General features: G+C 41.4%; 1 protein-coding gene across 1 annotated transcript in view; it reads right to left on the reverse strand.

Moving 5' to 3' along the window:
• Positions 1–24,680, reverse strand: part of LOC126471074 (cytosolic carboxypeptidase 6) — a 1,596,780-nt gene that overhangs the window by 441,388 nt on the left and 1,130,712 nt on the right. The window contains exons 7-8 of the mRNA XM_050099147.1: positions 9,479–9,590; positions 5,565–5,656 (exon numbers count right to left, since the gene is read on the reverse strand). Of these exons, the coding sequence (XP_049955104.1) occupies positions 5,565–5,656; positions 9,479–9,590 (204 nt within the window). The remainder of the gene's footprint in view (positions 1–5,564; positions 5,657–9,478; positions 9,591–24,680) is intronic.

Genomic DNA, 24,680 nt, shown 5'->3' on the forward strand with positions numbered 1-24,680 from the left:
TCGTATCTGACAGACAGCTGAATCATGCGTCTAGATGTCTTACAAGTAGCTGAAAGCTTCCTAAAGAGCATCTGTAAGCTTTTACAATAACCGGAAAAGTATTCCGTAGTTAGAACTCACAAGCTCACGCCTTCTGATCTACAAAAAAATTTGTTTGTTTCTATATTTCCTACTATGTGTACAATTCTCCTTCTTCTTCCACGTTAACTCTACATAAAACTGGTGCTAGTTTACAATCCCTCATATTGAACATCTCCATCCTCGTGGTTACCTGGTGTCCGGAGAGGCACAGAACAATTATCTCTATCGAATTTTCCACATCTTCTATGCAAGAAAGATGCAAGAATCTCATCTAGTTTTTATATCAGCCCCTTAATGTTTTAATGATGCCAATTAATTTTATTATTCTGAATACTATCACATAAGTTATGGTCCTGTTCTGTTCTAATTTCTTTTGAGACTATCTGTATATGACCTACAACTCACCTAAAAATTGTGCCCGTCTGATTCCAATAATCAGAGGGATTGTGTCTTGTGGGCGTTTGTGACAGCCCATCCACACCCCACGCAAGGCGTTCTACAAGTTTCTCAGCTAATCCGTTCTTTCCTCCTATTCAGGCGAAGGCTATTTTTTTTGTGTTCCCTCCTCTCAATTGTAGAGACAGGCACAGCACAGACCTTAGGCTGTGTTTCAGTCATTATCGAACCTTTCAGCTCTTATTTTGCATCCTGACAGTTGTGCTAATGCTAGCTTGGTCATGTTGCTCCAAATCCTTCATAAATCCAACACTAATCTGTTTTGTTGCTGCACCTATTTCCTCCAGATTTCCTTTAATGCTATACTCTAACCTGCAAGCCACGGATTTTGTCGTTGCTCCTACTACAAGTATCTGATCCTCTTCACCAAAGTCTCCGTGCATTACTCTTATGTTCTGTGTCACCTGACTAAGCTTTGCACTAGGTCTTACGAAGCATGGGACTCGATATTCTACAACTAGCTTTTCCTGTATCATTGAATCTACACCCCCATCAAGACTACTACCTAGCAGGACTTCTTTCTTTCTTCTTGACTTTTCAGCTGTCCTAGCCCTAAGATTTTTCCTAGAAGCCTGCTGCACTCTGCTTTGCTTAAAAACCGATAGGGGCTGTTCTGCTATTTCAGGTAAAAAAAAAAGAAAAAACTGATTGCCAACCTGTATCTTTAGGGTGATTTCTGAGGTTTTCTCCTTTGGCTTGTTCTTGTCACCTACTGTAGCACCCATAGTCTCTTTCATCCTTAACCTATCTAATTCAATACGTCACTGTCTAATTCTGCATGAACTGCATAAATCTTTTTTTCCATGTCCCACGATTCTCTTCTTTTGACTACATAATCTGCAATTCCATGGTAGAGTATCATCTGGTACTCTTCTGGCTACCTCACTGCAATCACTCCAGTGATATACCAACCCACAGAATTACACGTTCCTCTCATACTAACTAACCTTAAACGTAGTTTCATAGATAACCCAGCAGCTCTCCTTCATACATGGTGTAACATGAAGTTCAGTGCGAGTCTTCGGAACAATCTCTTATTGATCAATCCAGCCATTCAGTGTGTATCTGACTGATGATATCCCTTGGGGCTCATCTTCCAGACCAATATCTCGACAGTCAAACACTACGCAAGAATATATCTCACGGAAATATTTACAGAAGCACTACCAGAATGCTCGCAGTAAACGGAAACGGGGCTTCGTGTGCTCATCTCGTATCACTACTTCAATATGTGAAAATTAATTGGCTATGTCTGTGAAAGTTTGTCTAGCACGAATGAAGTACGAGGCTCTCAGTGCGGGTTACTTTAGATATCCATCATGGTGATCGGAAATACCTGACAACGACTACTGGATGTATATCGGTGATGCATTCCAGCAATAAGGATTTTAACTAATTGACAGGAGCCCAAGTGTGAGATACTTAGCATCTAGTGGAGAGCACGAAGGAAATACACGTTTCACAATATAAATTCTTAACAAAAAGCAATACTAGTATAGTGCATCTTAACCCTAGAAATGTACATCAGGGTCACTCTCACCTTGGAGATTTTGTTGGTTACTGTGCATGCACAACTGCGAATACACTGCCCTCTGCCACCAACGTAAATTCAGCATTGAATGAGACCTAGTAGAGGATAGACGATCGCCGTTGTGATGCATTGTTGTTTTATTAACTGGACAGAAATATTTCTTCAAGCTCACTGTGGCACTGGAGTACATTTTGTAACTATTTTCTCGCCGAGTGTGAAGTTCATTCAGGGGAATATGGCATGCTGGAACGACATTATACTAACGGATGATGCTGTATGGGAGCACTGTCAGAAGAACTCAGCTCTGAAAGTAACGTAAGTGATTTTAATGATAAAAGTGATTCTCAAGCTCATACTCCTTCAGCAATTATAGACAATGGTGAAACTGCTCAATTCCAGAGAGGGAAACTGCTGAATTTCAGACAGGGATGAAGGAAATACAGTAGTCCAAGGTAGGAAAGGCTATTGTTGGCACGTAGCTGTCTCTAAAAGAAAATGCCTGCCATTTGCCCATATCAATTCAAAGAGTGTGGATACAATGAATGAATCGATTTATGAGTAACTGAGAACACCTCAAAATATTTGTGTAATATGTTAAATGAACTGCATCTTCGTGTGATTAAACAGCAAATAAAGTCTTTAAAAACCATCCTCGCGGATAGCCAATTATGTCTTCAGATACACACCACGCAGATACACACCACGCTCGAACTCTCACGGGATTCGGCGAAATGCAGCGAGTAGTGAGGATAAAGGGCAAGCCACGGTGTCCAGACGGCGCAGTGATCAGTGCATCTGTCTCCTAAGTAAGAAACCCAGGTTCTGATCCCAATCCGGAACAAATTTTCAACTTTTCCCGTTCATTTATATCAATGTCCGCTTGTAGCCAATGCCTGTAATTCCTTTGTGTCTTAATTCATAGTGGCTGTTGGATCAAAATTGCATCTCTCCTTTCGGACATGTCCGAAAGTACCGACAACATACATATACATAATATACAATTAATGACTCCTGAGGAGAGGTAGAAAATGTGAAGAAGTCTTGTTATTCTTTTCAGAATTTCTGTTCCGATTGTTTACCGTTGATGTCAGTGCAATTGATTAGAAATAAAAGTTTTGCACAACGTATTTATTTAAAGCATTGTATATTGTAAAGAAGGGATAATCTAAGTCATTGTTTAGCTGTAGTTTTGGAATGAGCTGGCTTTACAAGGAAGGACGCGAGTAGCTGTGCAAGCGGGTTTAAGGGCAGACATGGTAATGCGTAGGTGTCACAGTTTACATTATACTGTCAGTATCGTAGTTCAAGTCGCTTACCACGCAGTTCAAAATGAACCATTGCTGTAAACCTACGAAGCACGTTATCAGCGAGGAGATTTTCAGCGTATCTGTTTCAGCGTTTATGTGAATGTAAAACATTAGACATTCCCATATGCACCTAACACAACTCTCCCTACGAAACTTGTTGCTGTACCTCCAATCCCTGCAACGTCGGCGGGGCTAAAGTTTACTCTCCCATTTTTTGTATCCCATGTAAATGGATGGCAAATTTAAAAGCCTGCCAGTGAGTGGATGCCAAGAAACAATGGGAACACACAGTAGTGGTTATGTATAGAGTCATACACTAACTATTATCACTCTCTCGTGAACCACTCTACGCTTATACTCAAAGATTCAACACCCTGTGTTGGGTGGCGGGTAGCGGAGAAGGGGGAAGGTGGACATATATTGGAGAGGGGCTTTACCTGAGCTTTCAAGCATTAGACTCATCAGTCGTAAACGTTCTCCCTAGGCCCACTTTCTGAAAATATTCGCACCTAGAATGGCTGATTCTCATAGAGATGAATAAATCGAATCTGTCTCTCAGAAATGGGTTCCTTGATTCCTTACAGTACAATCGGCTTTTTCGTACTTAGTTCTTTTGCACTCACTGTCAGAATGTTATAATTCTCCTTACCTTCTAGCGTTTGACAATGATAACTAGTATTACGAAAGTATTCACTGACTGCGAATACGGTTCCATTAGCTGTAATGGATATAAGTATACTACCTGATCGTGACACATGAAAATATGTGCCTGACCGAAACTCGAATCCGGGTTACCTGCTTATTGTGAGCAGTCGCATTTATCATTTCGGCTATCTCTTTTCCAAATGGTTCAAATGGCTCTGAGCACTATGGGACTCAACTGCTGTGGTCATAAGTCCCCTAGAACTTAGAACTACTTAAACCTAACTAACCTAAGGACAGCACACAACACCCAGCCATCACGAGGTAGAGAAAATCCCTGACCCCGCCGGGAATCGAACCCGGGAACCCGGGCGTGGGAAGCGAGAACGCTACCGCACGACCACGAGATGCGGGCTATCTCTTTTCCAGTTAAGAATTATTTAATAGAAAAAGTATCTTTTTATAAAAATTAAAAACTCATATTTCACTAGAGAGTTACTGTTACATAATAGGACAAGTTTTCCACACAAAAACAAATGATTTGGGGAAAACTGACAAATCTGATTTGAAGCTGTAGGGCCTACTTATTTAGTTCAACCACTAACATCTGATACAAGTTCGTGAATGAATAAACAGTTACGGGAAGTATCCGTGCACGCTCCTGGACCGATCCTAACCTCCGTATGCCATGCTATCTACACCCTCTACTGCTCGCAAATTACGTGATTTCCGCAACAGGGAGATCGGGACTACAAGGTATCGGGATCAATATTATTATCATCGTTTTGCCTGTCGGGTCTTGGAATACTTATTAATGTTTTACAATATCTGTTCCTTTAGACATACAGGTCCAGACGAACAGGCATTGTAAAATTAAAATAAATAATGTAAACTACATTTACATAGATGCACCACAATCTTTCTGGCAACCACGACAGCTACGCTCTGATGATGCCACGGACGGCTCTTCGTAGTACAAGTATTCGCAGCCACAGAAAGTGTCGATGGCAAGGCAATTATTCCCCACATCTTTAGTATACGTGAAATCGGGATTCGTCACATGGATGTTTATCATCAAATTCCTTTCCATCCTAATTTGGGGACTGTTAAATTACGCAGAGACGGCAGACCAATTCGTTTTGTTTCCCGGACGCTCTGTTCATTGAAACAAATGTGTGCCTCATCTTTAACCACACTACTTTCTTCAAGATGACAAACCATTTCATTGAACTGATTATTTGAAGAATTGTAAAAAGAGCAGCAAATATAATGTGCTCAAAAGTAACTGTTCTAGCAGACCATATTCATACCTTCGGTGACGAGAAGAAACACAAATTTTAGTAGCTCTGATGATATATCCAAACATTCTGGACACTTTTAAATTTTCCTAAAAACGATTGTTTTCCTAAATAAATTCCTCTCTACAGTTAGAACGACTTGATCTACAGCATGGCTGGTTAGAAGGCAAACCGTGGAACCCAAAACGTATACCTGTATGGCTGTCGAGAAATATGAGCGCGAAATAATATTTACGGTAAGTTGCTTACCTGTAAACGTCGTTGTAAGTATTTCCGTAGATAAAAACACCGTGTAAACTTGAATGGGCGTGGAAATCGAGAACGAAGTCCAGGTCCACGTCCTGAAAGCATCAGAAGAGGACCAAATATAATCCTAAATGTTGGTTAGCTTTTAACAGAAGATACATTTACCTTGCATGCGGCTTTAACATATATGTCATAAAGTAAGATGATAACATTGTAACGAGTATGAAAACTCGTTCATGAGCATGTCAAACATTGTTGACATCAAACTAAGGACGCTTTCAGGTTATAGGCCTACCCTACATAATAAACATATGTTATCGTCCTTTGCTAAGCATTCCTGCATCACCCGATATGTCTACTTCTTTTAACAATATTATTAGCAGCCGAAGATTATACTTGGAACAGACATATAGTTGAACAAGCCTATGATAAATACGAGTATTTCAGACGAGGAGCACCGATGGCTGTCAGAGTAATTTCACATTTACAAAGAATACTTCTTGAAAGATAGAAGATGAGGGTTGAAAGCTAAGCAACATTCAGGCTATAGAATAGGTTGTTCAACGTGACATGTACACAAAGAAGAATACCTTTTGTGATCAAATTATCGGGTATGTCACACACGACAAAACTGTTCCTCTTGTACTGATCATTCGAAGACGTCTCTAGAGGAAAGCGCTAATCCGCTAGAGCCTATTTTTCGTTACTACGTGTTATGTGATTGATTAAACTGAAAGACAAGGATAGAAGTACAACAAGACAAACATTTATGCAGCAGGTGTCATATTCTAGCGTTACGCATGGAACTACTTATTATCTAACTGCGTATTAAGATCAGTGCATGAGTGCTATGCGTGTGCTTGGCTTTTAATTAAATAGATGTTCTGGCAGTTAACGTAATCTCTGAAGACGAGTATTACAAATACTATAATGACATGGAAGAAACATACAAAATAAGCAACATATTTACAGAAAAACGGAGAAAAGATATTTGTTTGTTGTGGTCAAGATGCATTCCAATTCTTACATATTAGATAATGTGCAAGTCATCTAAGCTAAAAGATTCTCCATACTGCTGAAGACGAAATCAGTTTGCTCTATATTACACACATTATTATCTAATCAAGAACAAAACAACCACGCAAAAGTTGTTTACTTTCGTAGGTTTTAGAATTAGCAGCTTCACTAACGTAAATTTTAATCGTTCTGGAGAACTTTTCTATTTCCACGACTCGAGAACTTTACTGAGATTTGAATGTGGAACTTACTCAGTAGTTTATATCCGACTGAACGTCCCATTACAAAATTAGTCTCTTCGCTTTTATGACTCATTTGAAAGAGAATAACATTCCGTCTCCCAGATGATTACGAAACAAAATTAAAACTTGATTTAATATACAAAGGCTCGTTTGTAATATATGAGACAAATATTTTGCTTAAAGCGACAAGTACCATTTGACAATAAACTTTATTTGTTATTTATCTTCTGTAGACTGGCTTGATTTAAAGTGGGACCGTAATTAAGAACTGCATGGGATCGTGCTGTCGTAATTGAAAGCTTCCTTGATCGGATTTTCTCAATTAGGAAGCCAATCGTGAGACTGAACAAGAGACTAGGAGCAACTCGAAAACAAACCCGTGTGAGCTAACAAGACCTTTCCCCGCGAGCCACAAAGCTGGCACATGTCTTAGCACCAGTTTCATTACACAGACGACAACTGCCGATCTAAGACATCTCTCTGAGACGTACATGGCAATTCAATTTATTTGTAAGTTTGTTATTCGAATATTTGCGGATTTCAGTGTCCCACCTAAGGACAAATGCTTCTGCGGGTATGTAAGTGCAACGCTACAGTTACACGAACATTTCTGTTCTGAAATGATTTAATGGAATTTCTGGCATTCAGTCACATACTGGGAAAAAAAGTAGAACTGACACGAAAAACTTTATCGACGTTTTATTTCCAACGTAATCTAAATCTAAGCCAAATGCCTGTAATCCCTCGGGGATAAAGTGTTCCATGCGTAGTGGACTCGAGATATCGTCACGTACAAACGTGTCAGCGTCGCGCGTCTTGCCAATCCCGCACTGCACCGTGACCATGACGGTTAGTACGTCTGACTCCATCCTCATCGCATGCCTAGTGAAAGTGTTTCACTTTTCCTGGCTAATTAATTCTTTTTCTCCAATCGAGCAGCTATCCCTGATTTTTCCTCAAGTCGAGTTGGCTTAAAATTCTTATCGATAACGGAGACCTTCGAGAAGGGAGACCACGTGTCTGCTTCGTATTTCCCTTATGACACCACCGCTGATCTTTGACCGTCGAGCATCTCAATCATACACTACTACTGAAATTCACATTGACATTTTGGCCCGACAATTATTCTTCACGAAGATGAATAAGGTTTAAGCTGTTGAAAACCATGTAGCCTGGATGAGGTTTTCCATAGCAGCTTTACCAACAACCACTTGTGATTCCTTCTGGATTCCAAAATTTTAATATAGCAAGTGTAGTGACCTGGGTAACCGTTCAGCTAATTGCGATGCTCTCGGCGCTGTTTCCCTGGACACTAAAGTTACCATAAGCTGCAGAGTTTCTTCAAAATACTTATCTCAAATTCTCCCACGTCACATTCAGTCCTGTGAGTAATTACCAAAATGGTTTAAACAATCTTCAGGATGAACTGAACCATTAATGTGCGAATTATGTAGTCGGTCATAGCTTGAGTAATTTGAGTTAACGATCGGAAAAAGAATGTTTCTGACTGCACAAGGTTGTGATGGACCACTTATTTATATGTTGTAGCACCACAGATGGTGTTAATATCTTGAAAAATGCATATACTATGGTCTATGATGGGACTGGGGAAGGGACAAAAAGAAGTCGTTGGTGTGCGGAATTCAGCCAAAAATGAACGTGAACTGACTGGTAGAGCCCCTAGGTACATGTCACAACGTATAAAATATTAAGGATAATTGAGAGAGTGGATAAAAACTTTATTGTCCGTTGCAATGCACGCACTGAGACTGGTACTAATAAATATGAACTGTCAACATAAGATTAAGACGATTCTACAAAGTGTAAGTGATTTATTCCAATGAAGAACTAAAATTTCATTCTTGCCTCAGTTTGGGATTCTGCCATCTATACTAAGAGTTTGGAACAACGTACGAACTCCCAATTTCGTCGCCAGAAGCATGCTTAAGAATAACATATGTGTTGTTGTCACGGGAAAAAATTATACAGTGGCGTTAAGAACTTATTGAACTATTAAGTATGGTTGATTGATTGATTCAGGGGAAGGGACCAAACAGGGAGGTCATCGGTCCCATCGGATTAGGGAAGCATGGGGAAGGAAGTCGGCAGTGTCCTTTCAAAGGGACTATCCCGGCATTTGCCTGAAGCGATTTAGGGAAATCACAGGAAACCTAAATCAGTATGGCCGGACACGGTTGGACCGACGTCCTCCCGAATGCGAGTCCAGCGTGCTAACCACTGCCTCACCTCGCTCGGTTCATTAAGTATGTTTGTACCAGTTGTGGTGAAGTGAATTTTATCAGAAACCAGTTATAAAACTGTATAATTGCAGGAAGATTTGTGAGAAACATGTTATATTGCTGCAAAGGAACAGTTGTTATAAGAGCAGACACTAGAAATCGCCACGAAAAGTCTTTTTGAATAGCAATGACTGGACTTGTGACTTTTCTGGATAATGAGCTGATTTCGATCAAAGTGAAAGGCGAAGGCTTTGAGTGTGTCATAAAAACGAAAAACTAACTATAGTGAAATTTGGTTACACGTCGAAAGAGTGGTAACCAAACCGTCGGAACGATGTGTCCTGAGTACCATAGGTGACTTTACTAAAAAGAAATGTTACGTACGGAATGCTGTAGAGAAATATAGTGTTGTGCAAACCTTGTTTTGGTCCAGTTCGGTGAGCATGGTGTGCACTGCGTGCAGCTCGGGGTGCGCCCAACGAGAGATCTGATGCCACGTGCGGTTCAGATCGAACCCTGTCAGCGTTGACCTGTGCACGGAAATATGACAAAGGATGTATCAGTCGGAATTTGAAGCCTTCTTCTATGACATACATAATATGACAGCGCGCTCTCTTTTATTTAATAAATGACTATTACAGTTAAACAATATAGGGAAACAGGAAACTATTGTAATATGTTTTAGAGGGTTTGCTACCTTATGTTCACTCTTATAATTGATGGATGTGCTGAAAAAGTGAGCCATAACATTATTTAAGAACTGACACCTACATCTATACATTGCTATGACTAACGTTTCCCCCTCCCCCGCCCATTACAACCTGTGAACAGTGGATGGGAAGACCGACAATAGGTGAGCGTTCACATGATATCTCATGTCACTCGTTTATACGTTATTGTCATGTCAGGAGACGTATGAGGGAGAAATTAATGTCACTCGTCTTACAACGTAATCTCACATCTCATCTGCAGTGAAACTCTCCGTGATGAATAACGCCTGTCTTGTAGCTTGTGACACCGGTGTTCCTTGAGCATCTCTTACTAAGTGACCATGTGATGAAATGCGCCTTTCTTCATTTGATCTCCTCCATCTGTCTAACGTGGTAAGTGTCATAACCCGATGAGAAATACTCACGAATAGGTCGAACTAGTATTTCGTGAGCTACTTCTGTTGTGAATCAATTACAGTTCCGTAAGATTCTTTCAATGAATCTCAGAATTGTATTTCTATTTTGTACCACTATTATTATATGGTAATTCCATTGTAGGTTACTCCGGGCGCTTACTTTTACATATTTTACGGCTGCTTGTATTCCCAGTAACTTTTTCCGCCAGTACTGCAATCTGACAGTAAAGGATGTCTGAGCTTAATTTCGTGCTATACGTAATGCTTACTTATCTTTCGGGTTAGCCACTAGTGCCTCTACCAATACTCGATCCTTCGTAGTTTTTCTGATGTTGCAAACTTCTTACTGACAGTAGCATTATCCACGAGAAGCCTCGTGCAGCTTCCGACGTTATCCAGTACATCGTTTACATATACTGTAATCAGTAACACCCATATAACATTACCTTGGCGTATTCTAGAAATTACGTTTACAGCTATTGATTTAAAACTGTTAAGAACAACGTATTAAGTTCTATTCGGAATGAAGTCCTGGTTCGACAATCGGTAAGCTCGTATTTTATTCAACAAACGAGAATACGGAAGTGAGATGTATCACCCATGGAAATGAGGAACCATGGCATTAACTTGGGCGCCATCTTCTATGGCGCTCTGTGTCTAACAGGGCGTAAGTTTCACACGAATTAACTTTGCAGATTGCATATTGATTACTATAGAGTGGATTTTAATGACCCAAAAGGTTCATATTTGATGAGCATTAAATATTTTCCATAATACTGCAAGAGACTGACTTCGGTTGTATGGGTTTGTACTTACGTTCATCCGTCAGGCGACACTTTTTAAAAGCAGGCGTGGCCTGAGATATTTTTCAATAAATTTAGGGGCTCAGAAGCAAAGGGTACGACTGAAAATTTTCAGGAAAATGCGATAAATGCGTAAAATACTCGTGGCAAAATGATACAATTGAAATCTCACTCCGTGCTGCTCCATGATAAACTAAAAGTAAACTAGTTGCAAAATGTCACGAAACATTTACGTTCATGTAAGGTTCTACTGATATTTTGTATTGTATATTGTCTAACTAACCGTTTTGTGATACATGATAAGAGGGAAGTGACCCTGATCGTGCGAAATATGGTCAATAACGGTAGTGCGAAATGTCGTAAATAATAGAATAATTCATTGAAAAGTATTCTTTCTTATTTTGTTTCACTATTGTAAACCACAAAAGGCATGATATTCATGTACAATTACATAAATATTTTGTTATGGATCTACATAGCAATTTTATGATAACTCAATTGACAACAACCAAAGAAAAGCATTAGAGTATATACATAAATCACATTCTTCTTGTTTCACTATATTCTGGAAGCAAAGAGATACAAGTGCTTGTTGAATTTATGAACTGTGATATATAACTGATCGTTTATATTAACCTGTTATTCAAACATGCAAACAGAGAGCGCCACGAAGTATTCTTATGTCTAATATAGACAAAAAATTGAAACTCCATTCTGCAATATCCTGATAATTCTCAAACCTTGGGATCAAAACTACTAGAAGCCTTCCTATACGCCTTTGCTTCTAATCCCCTCAATTGGCACTCTTCGTTGCTGCAGTGACCAACGATCAACTTGCTTGAAGGAGATCTAGTTCTTTCGCATAATCTGCGTAGAATCCTGCAAGTAGCTCTACCGGTCCAGAAAGCTTTTGACTTCTGAGCGATTTTAGTTGACTTCTTTCATTTCGCCGCCACTTACCTCAATATCCAGACGAACCGTGTTACGCTCTTCTGCACACATAAGTCAATTTAATCATGATAAGCTCTGGCATCGTTTCTGGTTTGAATCATAATAGGAAATTTCGTTAGGAATATATACCTGATTAAATCTTTCTTTCTGCGGTCTGTACGCCTTAATTCGATTTCCTAATGGATTACAGTGTACATTTTCCTGAAACTGGAAGAGTCATTCTGGTATCAACTTCGATATAATGGTTAAGACGTTGCTAGCCACACATTTTTCCCAAATGTGCTGTTTGAGAGAGATTTGGAGGAGAGCCTCTGTGGGTAGGAAGCATAGAGTAGGACGGTGAAGCGTGTGTTTGCTTCTTGGATTAACGAAGAGCGCTGAAGGAAATCGACCGTGCCCTTTCAAAGGAACCAGCGTGGTATTTTCCTTAAAGGATTTAGGGAAATCACGGAAGGCCTCAACCAGGATTGCCGGACCGGGATTTGTACCGTTGTCCTCGCGAATGCGACTGCTATGTGCTAACCACTGCGTTCATCCGTTCGGTCAGTCAAATGATATTAAAAACAACCCAGAGGGATTCTTTTACCGAATTTCTTAGGTACCGTTATATGAGGTATTAGATTTTGACTCTTCGACGGAAAGTTTCGTTAACCTAGGTCTATGAAGAATCTAGCTCCTCGTCGATGCCACAGCGACTGAACGCTCCTGTTCAACAACACGCAGTAGAGATGGAACATTACACTGCGGGGAAAAAATGTAACATTCTCAAGCACTTAGGGTTTTACAATTATTGATTCATTTGTCACGGTCATCGGTGATCCGAGGGCCCTCAGGAGGCCTGGATGTGCGCCCTCTATTTTGACTGTGAAGGCAGTAACAGTGCTGAGTCAGAGGTGAACAATCATTCTACGTTACAGTCATATCCAGCTAATGAGTAGATACTACTGTTGGACAACTTCAGCCGTTGAACAGGGTCACATTGTGAGCCGTCGGGAAGCTGGATGGAAGTATCGACGTATTGTTGCATATGTTGGGCATAATGTATGGGTGGTGTGAAACTGCTTTCATCAGTGGTCTGTAGAACATTCTCATACCAGTAGAGCAGGTTCTGGACGCCCGCGTAGTACAGACGTACGTCAAGATCGACGCGGTGTCACGCGGTGGCCGACTGAAGATCATACACAGAAGAAATGCGGGCACTTGTTGCACCTTATGTGTCACCAAGGACCAATGGGTTCTGACCGTTTCTAGCAGAATTACGATCATCTGTGTCTCTGGTGTCACACACTAGCACGCTTGCTCTGGTGCCGTGACGGTCAACTGGAGAGTGAAATGGCCTCTGTTGTCTTCAGTAACGTGAGTAGGTTCCGACTGAACGCGAGTAATGGACGTACACTTGGACGGCTTAGACCAGGGGTACGGGCCTATTCGGGAGTGCATTTGCCCACGACACACGAGTCCCATCCCGGGTTTCATCAGTTACAGATCGCGATCACATCTAGTGCTTCTGCATGGTAAAGTAAACACTGCCCGCTACAATACACAGGTTGCTATCCCTCTGCTACTGCCATTTCTTCGATAGGAGGGTGGTGTGCTTTTCCAGCATGACAATGTACGTCCACATACGGCTGCTGGAACTAAAAGTGCTATTTGCGTTGTGCAACTGCCCTGACCAGTGAGATTAACAAATATCTCGCCAGTTTAATTCGTGTGGCACATGATGATGAGGGAACTTACTCGTTCTCCAGAGCTCGCAACACAACCACTGCCGAACTGCAAAAAACTGTGCAACCTTCTCGGCGTAATCTATCGCATGATGCCATTAGACAGCTATATGGTTGTGTAAATGCGACAATACACTCCTGCGTTGCCGCTGGAAGGGGTACGCTATGTATTAATGTGACTGTTAGGGCACCCTTTACTGTGACATTCGTTTCTCATTTGGAATGAATTTGTTATCATATACTCTTGCCGTTGAGGGTGGTGCATTTTTCTTTTTTTTTTACTTCCGGCAGTGTATATCCTGGTATTTAGTGACTGGAAGATATTCCGCGCTGGTGCGGGTTTATGTAAAGACATCCGTATCTGAGTAACGCAGCTGTCGTCGAACCAATTATGATTGCTATAAATCCTACCGAAGATTTCCGTTATCTTTGAAATGCTAGCTGAATGACTGATAATGTCCTAAAAAATTTCAGTCAAATTCTTCGCACTCTGTTATGACTACTATTAGTGTGTTGCCCATTCGCACCCATAATTGTGATGAATAATGTTTCAAACTTATCTGAAATTTTAGAGTGACCATCGGGAAGGAAAAAATCACTTCTTTTACGTGATAAAGCTAGATGAGTGCCAGTACCTCACGCAGAGTATGAAAAATCTCCTTTGTGCTGAACAAACGTGTCAAAAATATGGCTCTGAGCACTATGGGACTTAACATCTGTGGTCATCAGTGCCCTAGAACTTAGAACTACTTAAACCTAACTAACCTAAGGACATCACACACATCCATGCCCGAGGCAGGATTCGAACTTGCGACCGTAGCAGTCCCGCGGTTCCGGACTGCGCGCCTAGACCACAAACGTGTCATAGAGGCACTCTGTGCCACAAGCATCTACAGGTTAAAATTCTAAATTTGTGCAATTATTTAGTACTTCTCTAAGTACAGTTGATACGCTCTGCATTCTCACTGGATTATGTGCAGTGCGGTAATGAAGTATTTGGGTTTTTAGTAACGTCAAGGGGTCATTAGAGACGAGGAGACGAGGAAACAAATGGCTTCAGTAAGGATACAGACATGTATTCTTCTAAAATCGTTTATAAAAATCACATAACATCTAAATCAGAATCTCTGGACCGATATTTGAACTCTGATTATTTCCAAAAAGTGGTCAAACGTCGGAAAGACAGAGCACAGGTTTCTATTGCTCGGTCATTCCGTTACATTAAAGGTGCTCCTCTCACATAGAAGTGATCAGATACAGCTGCGTAGTAATCATACGTCGGAACTTCGTAGTCACCTCACACTTTCGCCATCTCACTTCAAGCTGTGCGACGCTCAAAGTCAGTAATGAGGCGTATCGAGCAACTGTATCGATGAGTCCGCCAGGAAATATTGAATCCACTGAATTTACGCAGTGCCTTATGAACCATTTACAGAAAGAACGTTGGAGATTACAAAATGGAGTGTCCTCTTTCACGACGCTATCATAGTATGAGACTGCCAGATGCTACCTATCCGCCAGAACAACGTGGTCTCCACACTCTGTCTTTCGTTCCTCTCCGAGAACTTTCTTCTCATGCAAACCTACAATTACGGTCAGTTGTTTGCTCTATGAAAGCACTGCACTACAGATGCATAGCCTTGTGTAAACATGCCTACTACAAAGACGTATTGGGTCTCTTCTAGAGACGGCCGGAGTGGCCGTGTGGTTCTAGGCGCTACAGTCTGGAACCGAGCGACCGCTACGGTAGCAGGTTCGAATCCTGCCTCGGGCACGGATGTGTGTGATGTCCTTAGGTTAGTTAGGTTTAATTAGTTCTAAGTTCTAGGCGACTGATGACCTCAGAAGTTAATTCGCATAGTGCTCAGAGCCATTTGAACCATCTATTCTAGAATATCACACAAGTGTGTGTATAATCCTCATGGATATCAGAAATAAGTTTCTAAGTTTATTAATTTAGATCTGCGTGATCATCTGTTCCACAATGAAATGCTTGTTGGCACGTACCAGTTTCAAAACATTGTGCTTGCTTTCTCTGTCACCCTATCAGTGCCTTCCACTGTTGTACCAACTAGTGGCCGTTTCCCGTAGTCATTCAGTTTCACTACTATTTAACGATGAGAACTGTCGAATACCATATCAAGTACATTTGGTAACTACGCCGTGGACCAAGGCATATTTTTATGCCTGGCGTTTCTATGTTTCTCCCCCTGTTGCGTGAGACAACCTCAGAATAACTGGAGGTATAAATAATTAATTTTCCAACGTAAATAGTTTTATAACATCCTCAGAATCATTGGAGACGTAAACAGTTAATTTTCGAAATAAATAGTTTCATAAAGTGAAGCAGCGTAAACTGCTGTCGCTAATCTAGCCGAAAATACCCTACTGTTTATTCGTAACGGTGCGACGCTCGAATCGTTTGCGTTATCCGTCCACTGTGATAGATAGCCGAGTTGCGTCGACGTATGTTGTGGGTCATGTACACAAACGTGTTGGCATTCTGCCTTTTTTATCACCAAGACCAATTTTAGTCCTTCTTTTCTACTGAAGTTGATTTTGTGCTTCTGGATTCCTGTCACTACTCTATATATACACTGTAATGACTTGACCTTGGATAAAATTTTAATACCAGAGACAGGTATTTGATATTTTCCTGGTCCCCTTACATGGTATGTTACTGCCAAATTATCAGTTTCTCCAGCCGACTATCGCCCTTTTGTTTTTTAGCCAGAGTTTTGGCGCTTATTTTAGTAGTTTCGATGTCCACTTGTGCAACAGGCTTTATATACTGGGGTTCCCGGGTTCGATTCCCGGCGGGGTCTGGGATTATCTCTGCCTCGTGATGACTGGGTGTTGTGTGCTGTCCTTAGGTTAGTTAGGTTTAAGTAGTTCTAAGTTCTAGGGGACTGATGACCATAGATGTTAAGTCCCATAGTGCTCAGAGCCATTTTTTTTGTATACTCCGGAGACGAACGGAGGTGACACAGCAGGTGCAGAAATATGCCTTGGATCACGGAGTAGTTTTCAGGGTACCGGTGTCACCCAGGAAGAAGATACCGCGCTGCATGACCTTACAAGGTAACCCATTCTCAGAGCTCGGCGTACCATCAGTATGATCCTCCAAGAATTGTTGTTCATCAAATACTGCCAGATGCCTTTGCTTTTTTACGGTGCTTCAATGTTCACTCCTTACTGACTTATTGGCTATGTGCTACTTGGTTTTAAAATCTTGTTCGTGTGGCCACACGGCTGATTTAAAAAAAAAGGGTTCAAATGGCTCTGAGCACAGTGGGACTTAACTTCTGAGGTCATCAGTCGCCTAGAACTTAGAACTACTTAAGAACTACTTAAACCTAACTAACCTAAGGACATCACACACATCCATGCCCGAGGCAGGATTCGAACCTGCGACCGTAGTGGTAGCGCCGTTCCACACTGAAGCGCCCTGAACCGCTCGGCCTCACATGCCAGCGCGATTATACATACTAGCCATAAGCAGCGCACTATTTTGATACACCCATTTTCCTCCTCTTTCTCTTTGTCGCCGTCCTCCTTTAACTGTTCCCATTACTACTACCTCCTGCAGCGCAAGAACGTAATATGATATTTCAGGCGTTATACAGTAGTTTCCACATGATGTATTCACTTTCTGCGAAAGCGAATTCCTAATGACTGACCCGTCATTCACTTTTAGGTTTCCTTTGTTAAGTCTTAGCTTGTCATTGGTCCATTATAATCCATTTTACGAAGGGACATTAAACGCTATTCCTTCTTCTTCCCCTCCTTTTCCAGATCAAATATTAATTTGAAAAAATAATTATAACACAAAGCATTTCGCATAGAATGTTAAGAAAGTTCTTCAAGGTAAATGAATTGTGATACATTATAAATGAAACATGAAAACGCAGTTTCAGACTGATAACGTATTTTCGAAATTAGGACATGAATGTCTCAGTTAGAGCACAAGTTGCGCCAACTATCGTTACACTTAGCGGCGATATATAGCATGCAGCAATGTACGATACAGCTGGGGATGGTATCTATAAATATTGTACAAATTTGTTCCCAACAAAGCCCCAAGAGGATGGAAACGAAATGCAGCACTCTTCTTCAGAGCAACCTGAACGGAACTTCCCAGTGCTGACAGTCCACATACAACACAGCTGATTCCAATGCAAAGCTAAATAACGTCATACGAAGGATGTTTCCGCCAAAAAGACTCTGCCGTTTTATTCCTGATACACTTCCAATCTGAGCTAATGCTTCGTCTCTAAAGAGCTCGCCATTGCTGAGAAATCAAATTGTAGTTTTCCTCCACCTTTCCATCTTACCCTATGCATGTCCTATGAATTTCAGACATTCAATACAAGCTATACACTCCACGCAGTAAACAGCTTATATTAGAAGCTACTCCTCAGAGGTACAAGCTCTTTGTGGTCCGAAGTTGTAATGCAGTATGGTCGAGGAAAGAAGAAAGATGAAGATTTAACAGGTTGTTAGATGCAGAACACAATCTCGACTTTGGAAACCTTGTGGAAGGAAATCGGCAGTGTTCACTTTAATGAAATCACCATGGCGTTTGTCTTAAGCGATTAAAAATGAATGGCCAAAGTGCAGGTAAGACTTTTCCCATTTTAAGATGAACTGTGTGTGACATCGCAATGTTACGGCTACGTGCAGTGTATGGTGCGAGTGTAGACACGACATCAAAGTTGTCTCTTACAGACAGGAGTGCAGTGAACACGGCAGCAATCCGTGAGGTGACTTTGAAAGTGGGATGATAATCAGTGAATGGCAAATGGATCATTGAGTGTCTGAGATTACGAAAGAGTTCGGGGGGGGGAGTTGGGGATTCCCGAGATCAACAGTGTCTACCATGATTTTCAATACTGCAGGGACAATGTTTGCGTGAATGTAAACCGCCGCACCGGACAACGAGTTTTTGATGCAGAGACATGTGGCTGCTGTTAAGTTAGATGGCTGCCGATTTCGAAGTAGAGCCTCACTTATCCATTTGTCAGAACTGTACGTAGACAAATACATCGCAGAATCTTCAACAGCTGACCATTGACTTGTATCCCCTTGCTGACATCTCGACACAGGGCTCAAAAATTTCCGTAGCCCACGAATATCATCACTGGAACATGGCGGCGGTTGGAATGGTCCGACATATCGCAGTTTCAGTTGTATCGCGCTGATGATTCGAGTGTGGCGTATGCCCTGCAGAGCGATAGACTTTTCTTTTTCACAAGATTGTGCTAGGTAGGAAAATACTAATTTACGGTCTGGTCCTATGGTCCCAATTAGGGTGCTTTGTATAGCTGCAAGGAGAATGACAGTTGCACATTATTTGGACACTCCTGCAGTCCACCTTCATCCCTTTGTGGCAGCATGACACTCTTAGGGAGATGCCTTGTTTCACAAGACAATGCGACGTGTAACTGCTGTTTGGTTGCACAGAAGATTCATGATAACACTCCAGTAAATTCACTTGGTCCCAGATAATCTACTCTTAACCCAGCTCAGAAATTATGCCGTTGATACCAGTGCGCGTTCAATGAACCCAGCACCAACTGCATAAGAACTATTTTGGGTAGCACTGCAAAATAGGTGGATCAATGTCTTTCCGAAGCATTCCCACATCATTCCGTAACGCGCTATGAAGGTTCACGGATGAGCGATTCGTTATTAACATTACCTTCTGTGTGTTTTTATGACGTTTCGTTATTAACTTTAGGTAAACCCTGGAAAATGTAAATATGGGTGGCTGTTGTCCAACCGACCACGAGTCCAGTAGTAAGTCCGAAGTGACTAATTTCGTCACTACTCACACTGAAAGTGGGCTGGACTCAAGCCGCAATAAGAGTCTGATGGCTGAAAATGTGGCTCAGAGGACATCGCTTTGGTCGCTCATACTTTGGCTTGCAACTTGTTCAGTCAGCTATAGTGAAACTGAAATCATTCAAAAAGTGGTTCAAATGGCTGTGAGCACTATGGGACTGTATGGATGAGGTGTAAGGGTTTCCTAGCGAATCTTCTGCAGCATACTTGAAACATCCTTAGCAAGGACATACGGGCGGGCCCACATGCTTTCGACGAAGAGGCGCACGCCTGAAGACAATCATGGTTGTTGAGGCAACCGCAGAGATTTTTCCATGAAGGCAGTGACAGTCTTGTCTCATAGTGGGCTGAATACCGGGTGATCAAAAAGTCAGTATGAATTTGCAAACTGAATAAATCACGGAATAATGTAGATAGAGAGGTACAAATTGACACACATGCTTGGAATGACATGGGGTTTTATTAGAACCGAAAAATACAAAAGTTCAAAAGATGTCCGACAGATGGCGCTTCATCTGATCAGAATAGCAATAATTAGCATAACAAAGTAAGACAAAACAAAGATGACGTTCTTTACAGGAAATGCTCAATATGTCCACCATCATTCCTCAATAATAGCTGTAGTCGAGGAATAATGTTGTGAACAGCACTGTAAAGCATGTCCGGAGTTATGGTGAGGCATTGGCGTCGGATGTTGTCTTTCAGCATCCCTAGAGATGTCGGTCGATCACGATACAGTTGTGACTTCAGGTAACTCCAAAGCCAATAATCACATGGACTGAGGTCTGGGGACCTGGGAGGTCAAGCATGACGAAAGTGGCGGCTGAGCACACGATCATCACCAAACGACGCGCGCAAGAGATCTTTCACGCGTCTAGCAATATGGGGTGGACTGCCATCCTGCATAAACATCGTACGTTCCAGCAGGTGTTTATCAACCAGGCTGGGGATGATGCGATTCTGTAATATATCGGCGTACCTCTCACCCGTCATGGTAGCAGTTTTGGTGTCCAGCGCCATCTGTCGAAAATTTTGTGAACTTTGTTTTTTTATTGTTCTAATAAAACCCCATGTTATTCCAGGCATGAGTGTCAATTTTTACCTCTCTGTCTACATCATTCCGTGGTTTATTAAGATTTAAAATTTTTACTGATTTTTTATCATCCGGTATATCAACACTGAAATAATAAACTTTTTTCCATATTTCTCTTCATTTTACTGTCCTTTATACGTGTTTCAGTATTATGTGGTATGTTGCAACTGCTGTTGAAGAATTAACGGTCTGTAAACCAGCAAATATGGTTTCAAACAACAGAATGCTGATCACTGGTGGACGTTAGAAGAACTACTGTCGAATTATATCAAACGTCATTTCTCTGTTGTCAGAGCTACAGCCTCGAACAGAACGTACAAACCATAAAAAGCATCCGTGCTGCATGGGTACCTGAGTATTGTAGTCTACCTTCAGTAGTCATTTGGCTACGTTCGTTCCACGATAGTGGTAACAATTATTGTGTTATAGGTCATTTAGTTTACTACGCGTGCAAAGTATCAAAACAATTGTTATTTACATAAAAAATATGTCGCTGATGCATCACATCGACAGTGACCACGATATTTTGTAAATAATTTATAAATCTTGATGTCATTCGCGTCTGAATTATGTATGTCCATCTTGACAACACTCCCATTCTCCTCCGTATTAGACACGCCAGACGTCATACGCACACCACATGGAGGCTCCCTAGCTTGGGAACGCCCCAGCAGTTGTCTAATTATGCTCACTACACCAAAGGAATAATAATCATTTGGTATACAATACTCATTTGAAAGAAAGGATAGTCCCGTTTAATAAAAGATGTTCAGTGATGTGGATACATCACATAGTTTCCTCCACACCACAATACCTCGCTCGGTTTGTTGCATGAAATCATCGCCTCATGCACTGACATGAGAACGAACATAAGGGTCAAGGATGTTACTTCTATGACTTACATTTAATGTAGAATTGCTGTAGCATTGTTATTTGTGTGTGAATGCGATTGGACGTACAAAACTCTCAATACTGACTGTAGTTAAATGGTTCAAATTGCTCTGAGCACTATGGGACTTAACTTCTGAGGTCATCAGTCCCCTACAACTTAGAACTACTTAAACCTAACTAACCTAAGGACATCTCACACATCCATGCCCGAGGCAGGATTTGAACCTGCGACGTAGCGATCGCGCGGTTCCTGACTGTAGCGCCTAGAACCGATCGGCCACCCCGGCGGGCGAAAGAGTTAATACGTACATGTTATGGATGGCTTTATAGGCACGAAGCCAAAGGACAATGATAAAGACATGCATAGTCACAGTCTCACACCGAAAGACGTTGAGGTATGTGTGTCCACCTAACGTTACACACCTTTGTTGCCGTTTAGGAAGGTGTATCAAAATATACTTTTTCACACTAAAGGCACTGGACTCGTGTTAAGGTGTTGTGGTATGTGGTCGAGCGGTTCTAGGCGCTTCAGTCAAGAAACACGCGGTTACTACGGTCGCAGTTTAAAATACTCCCTCGGGCATGGATGTGTGTGATGTTCTTAGGTTAGTTAGGTTTAAGTAGTTCTAAGTTCTAGGGGACTGATGACCTCATATGTTAAGTCCCATAGTGCTTAGTGCCATTTTTTTGTTGTGGGATGCAGTTCATCACCAAAATATCTGGATGAATTTTATAATCGTATGTTAGATTTTCTTCGTTGTTCCGCAAACTGAGGCTGTACTCCGCCTTTAATGACTGCGTTAACAGGGACATGTTGTATATAAATCTTTATTTGGAATCATGCGACGCTCCAAGGAAGCTGTATGCTGCACCTCTCCATGTGTCACAGACATATCGTCTTTCATGCGAGGTGTAGCTTCGTCTTTATAAATATGCGCAATGGTTCCACTTAATGACAACGTAAGTTTATGGATTAATAGTCCTACACATTAGGAAGTGTTGCAAAAACGTCACCAACGTCAATACACAAGAGGGTGGTTTCTATATAAAAATGCGTAGTATGAATATTATTACAGGAAGTATGTACAGTATTCTATTACAGTGAAGGACGCACTGTTGGTATATATTCGGCAAGAAAATATATTTTACAGAAGTTAAACTCATCAAAATGTGCTGCAGTATTCAAATAGCTTAACGACAATATCATCTTGTTTCAGTTGAATTAGAAGATAATTCAAAACTACGAGGAGTTAGCTCCTTTTGAAGCGTATTTTAACACTACCTAACTCTTCCCGAAATTTTTGTTTTCAGAATTTTTTTTACAGCAGCAATTGAGAAATATTTAACGTAGAGCACAACTCTAGGCCTTAACAAACTTAAATGTAATTTTTTTTATGTGGACACCCATCATTCCTCAAAGATGCCACTTTTTAAATATTCCAAATATTCATTGTTGTGATTAACTCTTTCAGGCATCCTCGCCTACAATTAATTTTTAGTTGAAGAAGTTAGCTTGTCAGTGTGTGGCAAAATTGCTAGCCAATGCATTATCTCCGAAAACAATTTATAAGGATCAGGAGGTAATAATCTGCAAAAACCTGTAGACTAATTCCGTGTTATCTACTCGGTAAGTTTATTTACCACTACGTTACGGGAGTTTTGAACAGGAATTCTCTACAGGGACAGATTTAGCTATAAAAACGGAGGAGCAACATTAAGAAAGTCGTCTGTAAATTAGCTCTCTCAGGCGTCCTAGGCTAAAATTACATTTTAAGTGAAGAAGTTACTACAATGCAGTTCAACTTGAGTAGAATTTTTGCTTGTTGGTGTGTCGCAAATGTGCTGGATAATGCGTTTTCTCAAAAAACAATTTGTTACGATAAGTAGGTAATAACCTACGAAATTCTTGAGACTAATTCAATAAGCTATAAGCTTATGTAGCACTAAATTGCATGACATCTTGAACATGGGTATTCTAAAGATCCATAAGAAGCTGTAAAAACGGAGGAGCAGCTTCATGGAAAATCGTTTGGCACTCTCCTCATCTCTCCGACATTTCGATTAAGTTTTACGACTGCTATTAATCACTTCCCTTTTCCGATTCCACCAGAGAGACCACGTTAGCAGGCTGATAGCACTATGCTTCACTGTAATATTAAGGCATTAAAGAGGGTGATCGTGCAAATCATATTCTCCCTGGAACTACCACGATCCGTTCTCTGGCCTCGAAGTCAATTTCGCAGTTCCATAAATGCCAAGAAGAACTCATGTATTCTTACAGCACAACATCATTAAGTTTAAGACCAAAACCTCCTTCGCATATTTCAGCAATGTTGAATTTCCGTTTTATAGTTCCGTACGTCACTATATACCAAAATATGCAGCGTAACCACAGGATAAGGAAATGGTTTTTCTTTTTGCATGTTAATGCCACAGTATGTTTCAATCTTTAAAAAAGATTTAAACTGAAAATGTAATAATTTTTGGCAGATAAAAAGTAGAACTTTTCCGTTATTATTATTATTATTATTATTATTATTCCGATTTCAAGTTTATTATTCGTTAACGTGAGAACACATTGGAAAAAGCATAGTATAAGTTCCCAATAGCATTGTCTTAACACTTCCAAGGTCTGAGTGATCAGTGTTGGAAACTACACTCCGGGAAATGGAAAAAAGAACACATTGACACCGGTGTGTCAGACCCACCATACTTGCTCCGGACAGTGCGAGAGGGCTGTACAAGCAATGATCACACGCACGGCACAGCGGACACACCAGGAACCGCGGTGTTGGCCGTCGAATGGCGCTAGCTGCGCAGCATTTGTGCACCGCCGCCGTCAGTGTCAGCCAGTTTGCCGTGGCATACGGAGCTCCATCGCTGTCTTTAACACTGGTAGCATGCCGCGACAGCGTGGACGTGAACCGTATGTGCAGTTGACGGACTTTGAGCGAGGGTGTATAGTGGGCATGCGGGAGGCCGGGTGGACGTACCGCCGGATTGCTCAACACGTGGGGCGTGAGGTCTCCACAGTACATCGATGTTGTCGCCAGTGGTCGGCGGAAGGTGCACGTGCCCGTCGACCTGGGACCGGACCGCAGCGACGCACGGATGCACACCAAGACCGTAGGATCCTACGCAGTGCCGTAGGGGACCGCACCGCCACTTCCCAGCAAATTAGGGACACT

This window comes from Schistocerca serialis, chromosome 3 (assembly GCF_023864345.2).
Source record: "Schistocerca serialis cubense isolate TAMUIC-IGC-003099 chromosome 3, iqSchSeri2.2, whole genome shotgun sequence".
NCBI lineage: Eukaryota > Metazoa > Arthropoda > Insecta > Orthoptera > Acrididae > Schistocerca > Schistocerca serialis.